The sequence below is a fragment of the Simochromis diagramma genome, unplaced genomic scaffold (genome assembly GCF_900408965.1).
Source record: "Simochromis diagramma unplaced genomic scaffold, fSimDia1.1 OVJJ01000510.1, whole genome shotgun sequence".
NCBI lineage: Eukaryota > Metazoa > Chordata > Actinopteri > Cichliformes > Cichlidae > Simochromis > Simochromis diagramma.
In genome coordinates this window covers 3,205,163-3,216,414 of record NW_024387326.1, presented here as the reverse complement: position 1 = coordinate 3,216,414, position 11,252 = coordinate 3,205,163, and the positions used below count along the sequence as shown (strand labels likewise).

Sequence of the window (11,252 nt, the reverse complement as noted above, 5' to 3'; positions counted from 1 at the left end):
CGCCGTGACCTGCAAGTGTTTGCGCTGTGGCTGTGATCAGATACGGCATCACTGCCCTGCCATAAACCCGTCCACTCTAACAGGGACCTGTGAGTTTACAGTGTATTATATGAGGATTGTTATGCTTCTTGTCTAACAATCTGACGTAAACTCAGCTGGGTGATATCAACTTAACGGCAGCTTCTTTTCCCCCCTTTTATTTCACTTCATTATCTTCGTCTGATGCTGTGCTTCAGAAAGAGAAACACTTAAATGCATTCCCGAGGATCAAGCTTCACCGATCATAACGTGAAAACACCCTTTAGTCATAGGCACCCGATAGGTATTTGTATTTTTATGGCTTTATATGGCCTATATTTACTTTACATATTGTTACATTGATGATGGCAACATTTCAGCACCCTGACACTGCATAAACTATTTATCTGTTGCTTTAGTCCATAAGAGCCGATGTGCCATTCGTCTAGATTTCACATACAAGTGAAGTTTCAGCCACAGCTGGCTAAAAAAAAACAAACTTGTCTTTACACGCGAGCAAAATGCGTATTAATAGTGCGCAATTTTGTAATGTCTTTCACGTCTAAATAGGGGAAGAAGACGTTGTGGTGGGATTATGCGACTATCATTAACATAGAGAAGGAGCTGTATTCTCTTCACTGGAGAAAGAGCACACGGCCAGGGGCTAATTTGCATTAAAGCAAATAGAAGTGTTACTTTGACCGATTCAGAAACAGTTTAAAAAAACAACAACTGTGTGTTGCAGACAGACTCATAGAAAGAATTCAACACAATGAGCGATCAAAACTAAAGAAAATAAACACAATTTATTTTACATAAGTTATGAAGAGTAGTCAGGAGATTGGTCCAGATGACATGGAGATAAGGAGAGGATGGAGTGTGAGGATGCGTGAAGAATGAAGCTGATGAGCCGTACTGTGAAGCTGTGGGAAAGAGTCGTTAAAGCTATAGGTTAAGAAGAGAGGTGACGAGCAGTAGGCAGCAGTGTGGCTTCATGATGACAAAGAGCACTGCAGATGGGATGTTTGTTTTGAGAGTGTTGATGGGAACGCACAGAGAAGATTAGAAGGAGTAGTATTGTGTCTTTGTGGATTTAAAGAAAAATGAATATGATAAGGTGCCAAGAGAGGAACTGTGGTACTGCATGAGGCACGTATGAGGACAGCGAGACAGTAGTGATGGAAGAGGAAGTGCTGACAGATTAGCTCAGCCAGGAGTCTCCGTGGACTGTGATGTTTAGGGCCGCCATTGTAGTGAGAGAAGGGAGTGGGTGGAAAAGAGGTTGGAGAGGTGGAGGCATACACTGAAGAGAAGAAGAATGAAAGTCATTAGAAGCAAGACAGAATACATGTGTGTGGATGAGAGGGAGACAGGTGTAACAGTGAAGCAGCAAGGAGTAGAGACAGTGAATGTGTGTGAGTTTAAATCCCCCGGGTCAACCATGCAAACCAATGGACAGTGCACAAGAGAGGTGAGGAAGAGAGTGCAGGCAGGGTGGAGTGAGTGGAGACAAGTGGTGTAGGTGTTTTGTGGGACAAAAGCCTAAGAAGGGAAGGGTGAAAGCGAAGGTTACAGAATGTGAGGGTCCGCAGATCTATAGTATTGATACCAACACTGGTATTGGTATCAGATCGATACTAGCATGAAAGTTGAAAGTATCGGTCTCAGTATTGATATTGGCATTACTGGCTCTGTATTAGTTTAAACACTACAAGTATCAGCACTACAAGACGGTAGTGAGACCTGCTATCATGTATAGAGGCAGAGCTAAAGACGCTAAGTTTCTTCAGGATGGACAGAATTAGAAACCATCACATCAAAGGGACAGCTCAGGTTTAGTAGAACAAAGCTGGAGAGGCGAGAGAAGAAGAAAAAATGTATTTATAAAAGTATCAAACTAAGTAAATGTTTAAATATAAAGACATAACAAAATTAAAAGTTACAATGTAACCTATTAAGAATTAAATTTACCCTTCTATAATTGAGAAATTCGTTGTCATCTGATTGTAACGTATTGTGTAGTCGAAGGACTGTCGCAAAAACCTGGAACCTTTTCAAATGCTTCGGAAGAAGGTTTGTAGGCACAGTCATTTTTATTCGGTTCGTCCGTATTATATGCCTGCCACCGTGCACTTTTTCTTTAAACTGTTTGAATGCAAACGGAGTGGGAGGGTCCGGCAGTGGTTTTAGTTCATTAGCGGAACTAAAGTCAGGTCATGTGATTCCAGTCAGGACTCGATTAGCAAACGGACTGTTTACCTTCCGCTTCAGACAGATGTGGCAGAATAATATTCTTTCAAAATGTATTCTCACGCTTCAGAGAGTTTAATTAAACAAGCAAGGTAAGGGCAGAATGAAAGGATAGCTTTCTTTCTTTCGCCCCGCATTTCGCTTTCCTTTAATCTGTTTAGCTACTGAAACTAAAGCTAGCTAGCATGTTGAACATGTCTCCATGTTATTCAAACGCACTTTAAAGATACATTCTTCTCAGGGCTCTTTAAAGCGTTTGCGACTTTAACTTGAGTAGAAAGAAATGTGTTCGCTGTCACATAACTCTGTCAGGGTTTTATTTTTATTTTTTTCAACGAGTGTTTAGCTTCCGTGAGATCTGTCAGGGGTCTTTAAAGAGATCAAAACCAGCCGCACTCTGTCGTTTGCAGAGAGATTCAGGAGTCTGAGCTGCAGAAGTTTTACAGCAGATTAATGAAGATGCTTCAGGGCAAGGAGCTCGGTCACGACACAGTGGACTCCCTGCAGAGGCTGCACCTCATCCTTTCTGCCACCAAGTACACCCGAACGTAAGAACTCCCACCCACGCCTCTCATACTTCATGTCGTGGATGAGCTGATACCAGTTTTCATTCTCACTGCTCTACATTTTAAACTTAATGATTCATCTCCACCTTTGTGTATTCATTTCTTATAACTTAAGCTACTTATCTCTTTCTCTAAACCCACTTTTTTCACTCCCTCCTCCCACTCCTTCCTCATTAGTGTCAGAGATTCAGGGTACGCAAACACTACATTTTTTTATTGTCAATTTCAGTAGCACTTCCTGTGCATGATGTCTGTTTCCTTTTGAAAACTTTGGGATTGTGGTTTAGTCAGGACGCCTAGAAACTGGGGGCGGAGTTGAAATCGGTGATCAGACACCCACATTTCCACACTGCCGTGGTCTCCTCTGCTCTCAGCGCCTATCATCTTATCAGCACCTATGTCATCTGTTTGCTTGCAACAACCTCTAAACTATGTTTCATCCACTGTGACCACCTAAGAGTTAAGAGTTCCACTAATCAGCAGTTCAAACGAATAAATGTCAGGTCTTACATTTTGCTGTTATGTCTGCAAGTTGCTGTTCCTTTGCTCTGTGTTCTCAAAGGCAGTGTTTTCAACAGTTCAGCCTCTCACTTTCCATGTGGTCTTTTTTTCACAGTAAACAGCAGCTTCCCTTTCTTCCCACACTTTTAATTAAAGTTGTAATCATGTTTAAATCTATCCCTCAGCTTAATATAATTATTAAAAAGCAAGTCAAGCCAAATGTCTTGGGTCTGCATCACTGTGGGATAAATAAGTGCGTTGTCTTATTTCTCTTCTGCTGTCGTCAACCCAAGGCTGCCTTTAGAGCTCCAGAAGAGGTTTGTAGCGCTTCTCTCATCACCTGCGGAGCAGCATCAGGTGCTGAGCGCCGCTGTGCTCAGAGAAACGCTGCCCCTCACTGGTCAGGAGCTGAATTACAACCAGGACAATCTCGGTCAGCTGAACAGTCACGCTGCTGGTCTGCTGCTCTCACAGGTGGGCAGAACTGAAATTGTGTGGTTGAGCCTACTTCTTCATTACTGTGAGACATGTATTTAAAAGACTCACCACATCCTTTTGCAGCTCAGGATATTGGAAAAATAATTAGCCAGTATTGTTGTAATTTTAAACATAGAAGACATTTAGTAACACAGTCCCAGTTTGTGTTGTGTGTGTGTGTGTCTTACTTGTTGGGCTTTTTTAAAGGCATTATCTAATGCAATCCTCTTTCACACTTTTAATCCTGACAGGCTGTATCCAAGGGTGATCTTTCATCTCTCTGCACTCAACTCCTTCGCAATCTGGAGAGTCGACCGTCTGAAGGGCCGACTCACTCGCTCATGCACACCCTGCCAGTCCTCAACAACGTCCTCACACACAGCCCAGAGTGCCTCAGCGAAGGTAGCGGGACATACAGATACAGATCTGGACTTTTATCAAATGTTGTAAAAAATAATTCCACATCACTTCCTGCATCTGCTATGTGCACCAACTAATTGTTCATCCAGTGTAGAACACACCGTGTTATGATGTTTGTTGGTAATTTCATAAAATTAAAATGTATATAAAGAAAATTTTTGTGTTTTCAAGCCTGTTTAGTCCTTCAAAGTACAGTTAATTTGGAGAAGAGTGATAATGAGGGGTAAAGGGAAACCTCTGGATTCACCTCCATGTGTCTTATCTTATTGCTTTAAGTTGTTTGCACTGGAGAGAGTTGCACTCAGATCTCTCTCCAATTCTGACTGTCTGCAGATCAAATGACCCTTGTAAGCAAAAAGCTTGTTGATTGGCTGCGTTATGCTAGCGTCATGCAGGGAGTCGGGACTTCCTCTGGAGGATTCTTCACGGGGCCCAGATCCCGTCAGGTGAGCAGTTAATTTTCATATTGAGCAAGTATTAGGTAAGTTAGGTAAGTATTATTAGTATTAGCAAGTATAGGATTACATTAAGCTTGTGACTCTTCCAGGAAGGTAATGAACTAGTGAATATATAAGTTAGTAAAGCTAAACTGGATTGCTTGTGGATTTTTTCCCTTCTCTCACTGTCAGCCGGTGCCTATAGCAGAGCTGGATGGGTCTGTGTCCGGAGATTTCTTCACTGTCCTATGTGTGGGTCAGGGCTTCACTGAAGACCAGTGGATGAACGTCTACTCCTTTTCCATGCTGCGTCATTGGCTTCTCACCTACCATTCCAGCTGCAGCACAGTAGATGCAGGTATGACCATTTGCTGTAATACTTTTATGTGTTTCTATTTACAAACAGCTCCACAGTTCTGCCCATCTGAGCCATTTTTGCTTCTATTAGTTATAAACTAGCTTAAATGGCAGGTGTTTGAATGGCCATATAATACTTCTCCAAGAATGACTATTCTATTTTTTGAGGAGCCTTTGCTTCAAGGTAGGAGTTATTAGGGCTGTTATTGCTTCATATGACTAAGTCTCAGATGACCTGCTCTGTGTTTTCATCATCTTCAGCAAACAGGCTACAACTCAGCCTGTCAGTCTCCCACTCCCACTCCTTTTCAAATGGTAAGACATGAGAGGTTGTGAACCTTCCCTGCATGTGCCTGATTCTAAGAATTAAATAAGCTGAACTCCCCCACTGTTCTTTAACTGGAGGCGGTACAGATCAACTCACAACTCTAAACTTTAACTAACAAACAAGTCTCTAATCAGAAATCATAATCTCTGACTTTTAACCTCCTCTTTCCACAGTCATTTGCCTTCCCCTAATTTTTCTTATGAGGTCCTAATCATGATCAGATATGCTCTGACAGCAGCCACTTTTAAGGGTGAGATGCTGAACTGCAAATGCCACACAGCCACACATTGCATGTGTTGTGTAAAGTGTGGGCGGCAAGTTCAATTTCATCTTGAAACTTCTGTGTTTGGATGTTTGTGGTCTTTGACCCTAATTTGACTGTGTTGCTTTCTTATAATAGCATTCCGACAATTATTAGTCATTGTGTCATCAGTGATAATCGTCACTTTCTCAAACGTGTATGGTTACTTACATCTAGCCCTCGGTAGTGAGCTCATGTTAAAGCTAAAGATCTTAATGAGTCCTGTGTGCACAGAGGGCCAGTCCATCGGTTTGCTTTTAACAAAGTGAATTTGTTCAGTTTTAACGTAGACACTGTTTTGTTTACATTGTCAGTGTGACTCATCCAGTCCAGTTGGCCTCATACAGAATCCACTGATACAAACAGATGCCGATATGAGTGATTTGGGTAAATCAGTGTCGCCCACAGACTGGCTCGAAGATACAAACAAAATATGAAGCTAGTCTTAGTCATGCAGTGATGGTTGGCCTTTCTCCACACGGTCAAAACATGTTTTTGTAAGGATGAATTATAAAACTGTAATCTGATGGCGTTTTGAATCTTTTACCAAAACTGTAAAGGATTTATGTGAGCTTAATATTCTGATCACTCCGAACTGGCATACATTTTTCGCAATAATTTAATTGTATAATTTGGCACGGAAACAGTTACAGATTACCAAAGAAAGTTCAACAGATCCCTGAGATCTGTTTTACTACCTGGCTATACCATAGTTCTGCTGAGCAGCGTCAGCCTGACAAGTCAGCCAAGATTTTCCAAATCAAGCTAAAAGCTGGTTAATGTAAAAGAGGCGTGACCAAACGCAAACATGGATACGGCTAAACCCATAAATGTCCCACAAGAATACAAATATGAGGAAAATGAAAAGAAAATCGAGTCATTTGTGGAAGACGGAATCGTCAGGACGCTTCAAGTTTATAAGACTTAGAAGTCAAATAACAACTCGTTACAACCAAAATATGCAGAAGAAATGCAGATGAGATGGAGCAGCACAAGAACGTATCGAGTGCCACTCTTGTCACCTAAGAACAGGAAAGTGTGGTTACAATTCACACATGCTCACCAAAATCGGACAAAAGATGATCGGGAAAACATTGCCCGGTTACATCTCAGTTTCTGCAGCAACATTCAGATGGTCAGAATTTGGTGTAAACAGCACAGAAGCATGAATCCGTCCTGCATGTAACAGCGGTTCAGGGTGTTGCTATCAGGGAGCTGATCTGTTATGGCTAAAACAGTGAAAGTCCAGTGTCCCCTTTTCTTTCAAACCTGGACTGGAGTAATGCTCCCTCTGTTGAGAATTTGTGTCTCTTATTGATGCTTGTCGGGATTTAGACGGTCTCTAAAAGGGAGATCCTGTCACTGTCTGTGCAGCAGGGTCAATAGGTGGTGTTTTGGTAGTCATGTGGATCTGTCCTGGAACAGGTTGTGCTGTGGGTGCTATGATGGTGAATCCCGGTAAGATGGGAACGCCCTTCATGATATTGAAATCCAAGGGTTAAACTTGATGTTAGCTTACAGAGCCTCAAATCCTGCTTCACAGTACTGGTGTCTGAAATATGAGCAAAGAAAACAAGGTTCCTAAAATGAAAGTGTATATCAAAGTTATTACTAGCTAATGTGGTCTAATAATGCTTCTTTTGATCCCTTGCATGGTACACTTTAAGAATACTGTAACTAAGCTTTGATTAACATCACAAAAATATGAGCACATTTGTGTTGATTTCTTTCATTTCTGTGTGTTCTAAGAGGTGAAATTAGAGACTGCAACAGTAGGTTTCAGTCGAGGCATGAGGCATTTTACTAACCTGTAGTGATTCTACTTAACATCATCAGAAACACAATTTAACTCTGACTCCTGATGTGTTCGGAGCAATTGGATATAGACCTTAATCACGAATCATTATACCGAGAAGGTCACGACCTCTAATTCCCGAGCCGTTACACGTTGTCACAGATGACCGATCAGAGGTAGACGGGTCCGTAGTTTCTATGGTTTCGGCGACGTCCTCCTCCAGCCGACTGCTGCCTCCAAAGGAGCGTCTCAGAGAGAAGGCTTTCCAGTACTGCCAGCGCCTCATCGAACAGAGCGACCGCAGTGAGTGTGTGCGCATTAAATTGCACCGGGTGAGAGAAAAGTGAGACGCGTAGCAGAATTCCTCATGCACGGATCTTTATTTGTTCTCTTTCCATCAGAGGCACACAAGAAGACCGATACAGAACTGCAAAAAGCGGTGAGTCTGCGGATCACTTATTATCACTATGGAAACACATTTCATGGTGCAGTTTGTAAAACTGAGGGGTTTAAATCACTTTTAGACACTTGGCACTTAAACAGCCCGACTTCCTTTAATACTTAAACTAAGAGCCACAGTGTTGATGTAGATAACTGTAGCTTTTCCTGTTCACTGTGTTGTAGTAAAGAGCGCCTCCTGGTGTTCTGTTTAAGAAGTCAGGCATAAAGAAGGAGACCTAGATAGGATGCTTGGCTTAGTCTGGCTCAGTTGCTGATCTACACTGTCCTTTTCTGCCCCTAACCCCCTAATTACATTTTACATTCTTTGCGTTACACTTCCACACAATGGTGTTGTAAGATGCACTGCTGTTTGCTGATACAAGCTCACAGTTTGACTTGTTTTTCTGAGTTCTGTGGATATGTAACACAGTTTGGGAATGATTTGCAGTATAATGTAAATAAACAGAAACATGTCAAAACAAAAAAGAGCCAAACTATGTGAATTAGTGACTCAAAGGGAAGGTGGAATGTATCCCTCTGGAGGTTGTTTACAGTTGTTGAGTGCATAAAGTGCTCAGTCATTCTTCATTTGGGGATAAATGTTGCTGAACCAGACATCAAGTCTGGGCGGTGACATCACCCCTTGAGGTCACAGCCCACTCTGACCTGAAAGGGGCCAGACCAGAGAAAACTCCCCTCTCTGTGTAGTTTAACTGCACCGAGTCCCTCAGATAGCTTCATATAAGAGAAAAGAAGTGCAGTTTCAACAGTGCATCTCTGATTTTTGACACAATTGAGAAATGCAGCTGCAGTAAGTGGAGGAAACCTGTCAGCATGATTAAATTCTAAGGAATAGACGTGTACAGAGAATCTTTTTTTAAACTTCAGACCCACTATAAAAAAAAGACATTTCTGTTGTAGATAATAAAAAAGAGGAACTCTTCTGTCATTAAGATGTTTATCTATTACTTTGGTTTTTTAGTGCAGTATGATTGGCCATGACTGAGGTTTTTATCAGGTTGGAAAAGCTGTAAAAGCTACGAAAATGTAGTTAGCGTGTAAAAACTAAGCCCTCCTTCACATTTTCTAGTGGGCTGGATTGGATTCCTCGGCAGGCCGATTCTAACCCTAGGGCCTTATGTTTGACACCCCTGCATTAGAGAAACCACTGGTGTTAACCAAAAGAAAGTTCTGCAGTGTTATCAAGATTTATTCTGCTGCCCTTGTGTCCTGTTTCCTGTTTCAGTGTCTGGTGGAGGCCGTGTGCATCCTGGACTGCGTGTGTGTTGAGGACGCCTCTCTGGTCTACAGGACCTTCCCCTGCATAAAGGCTCTCTTTGGTCGCCTCAGCTCAGAGCTGTCGAATGCCAGAGTCCTGCTGCCCATAGCACAGTTCTACCTCAACCACGGTGCGCATACACAGCAACATGTGCTCGCAGCTGCCACAAGTTTAGAACGGAAAACAGGGTCACGTGTGTTCACTGTAAATTGGTTGCTCACACGATGACATCATACATGACCCCTTTTTCTGTGCGTGCAAGGTTGAATATGTTTATTTGTATCCGATCAGGCGAGATGGCTGCAGTGGACTGTGAGAACGTGTGGAAGGTGGTGTTTGGTCGGTTTCCTACGGAGCTTTTCAATGACCCATTCCTGGCACACGAGCTTCTACGCTTCCTTCGACTTAACGTGGAAAGCATAGAGCTTCGGGTTCCACAGTACACGCGCTACTTTCCAAATCTGTTGAAGGTGAAAAGCTGAGAAAACATGTGCAACAATTGTTAGATTGTGGATGTGCGTTTTATTCCTTACATGTTTTCTCTTTCTGTGTAGTTTTTAGCATGGGACAGTCCAGCGATGGTGGACGACTTTGTGGATCTGCTGCCCTCTATGGTTACAGCTGGAACTGCGGTGGAGCTGCTTCACACCCTGCTTGACCTGCCCTGTCTCTCTGCCACGCTGGTCCTGCAGCACAGGTTGAGGCACACGCAGGAGAAAAACTGCTTCCCACAGGGATTTGGTTACATGCACAGTTTTTATCCCTGTCTCACTGGGTCTCATGTGTCACAGGTCCACATGTTTGCCCATCTCTGAGCCAGTCGGTCGCAGCTTCGTGTCACTGGATGCATTTCGAAACCCTTCTTTCAGAGGGCTTTTCCTCTTCGTGCTCCGAACGGAGGCAGGCTCAGGTAGGACAAGTCACAGAACAGAAGGAAATCAAATAAGAATAAAAGGCCAAACTGTTCCAGGTCTGCTCTGACCCAAGGCTCCTCCCTGCTTTCCTGTCTTCTCTTCACTGCACACACAGTATATTTGCTTTTTGTTTCTTCTGTAATTCTGTTTAAATCTAAGCAGCAGGGGGAGGTAGCTTCTTAAATTATGCTCTAGCCAATGAAATCATTGTAATTTTGTATCTCCCTATTTAGGTGACACAATTGACCGACTGAGCACGCTCCATGAGCTGCTGGTTGAAGCTGCTGACTGGCCGAGAGTCACTCAGTGTGCTCGGACGGTCCCCGTGTTGTTGCACATTTTCTTCAACACAATTGTTACGGTGAAAAGATTCGACATTCTTTACAAATTCGTTGCGTCTGTACTTGCTGTGTTGCAGTTTACAATATGCACCTTATTAAAAACATATGTCGCGCGTCTCTTTCAGATCGCTGACGAGAAGCTTTTGGCTCATTTGATTCTGGTGATGCTGGAGAGAAGCAGCCTGCTCCTTAACATCCCTGCGTACATCAAAGAGATACACCGGTACGCCGAAACACTAAAGCGCTGCTGGCTGCCTCACTCTCATCTTCATCTCCTCACTCACTCGCTCCAACCACTTCTCACTGTTTCTGCAGGGTGTTCAGCTGTCACCTGTTGAGGCTGTGTAAGCTCCACCCCTCTCTGGTCGTGAACCAGTCCCACGAGCTGCTGGAGTTTGCTGGAAGCACAGCCAACGTCTACAGCAAAGAGGAACTCTATACACATGTGGTAAAGAGAGTGCTGACTCTTCTGTGTATCTTGGGTTATGTGCAAAAACCCAGTGCTTCTCACATTTCAGCATTTGCTCAAAACCTGATGCGGAAACAGCACTGAGCTTGTTTGTCTCTCAGGTGTGGGTGCTGGGAGAGTACCTCTCTGTGTCATGTGACTCTCGCTGTTCCGTGAGCCTCATCACTTCCTGTTTTGAAGCACTGGAGGCGGTGCTGTTTGAGATCACTTCGTCTGCCCCTCCAACTGGAACGGTTTGCCCGGCCCCTAAAGTCATCAACACTTTAATGAGCGCTCTCGCTAAGCTGGCGTCACGGTCACATGACCTCATACCTCGGTAACAGACTTTTTTTTAAAGATGCAATATTTTCTTTTCTTC

The 11,252-nt window shown here is 43.2% G+C and overlaps 1 protein-coding gene across 2 annotated transcripts in view; it reads left to right on the top strand.

The window, feature by feature from the left end:
• The first annotated feature begins 2,221 nt into the window (after positions 1-2,221).
• ap5z1 (adaptor related protein complex 5 subunit zeta 1) overlaps positions 2,222-11,252 on the top strand; it is a 9,465-nt gene continuing 434 nt past the window's right edge. Inside the window, exons 1-17 of one of the 2 annotated variants that reach the window (XM_040006053.1) lie at positions 2,222-2,360; positions 2,679-2,816; positions 3,629-3,809; positions 4,064-4,214; positions 4,566-4,678; positions 4,862-5,027; positions 5,288-5,341; positions 7,613-7,753; positions 7,852-7,889; positions 9,138-9,300; positions 9,462-9,640; positions 9,725-9,867; positions 9,962-10,080; positions 10,318-10,445; positions 10,551-10,648; positions 10,741-10,873; positions 10,996-11,210. In XM_040006053.1, coding sequence (XP_039861987.1) covers positions 2,320-2,360; positions 2,679-2,816; positions 3,629-3,809; positions 4,064-4,214; positions 4,566-4,678; positions 4,862-5,027; positions 5,288-5,341; positions 7,613-7,753; positions 7,852-7,889; positions 9,138-9,300; positions 9,462-9,640; positions 9,725-9,867; positions 9,962-10,080; positions 10,318-10,445; positions 10,551-10,648; positions 10,741-10,873; positions 10,996-11,210 — 2,201 coding nt within the window. In that variant the 5' untranslated portion in view covers positions 2,222-2,319. The remainder of the gene's footprint in view (positions 2,361-2,678; positions 2,817-3,628; positions 3,810-4,063; positions 4,215-4,565; positions 4,679-4,861; positions 5,028-5,287; positions 5,342-7,612; positions 7,754-7,851; positions 7,890-9,137; positions 9,301-9,461; positions 9,641-9,724; positions 9,868-9,961; positions 10,081-10,317; positions 10,446-10,550; positions 10,649-10,740; positions 10,874-10,995; positions 11,211-11,252) is intronic. The other variant, XM_040006054.1, reaches the window with a different exon arrangement.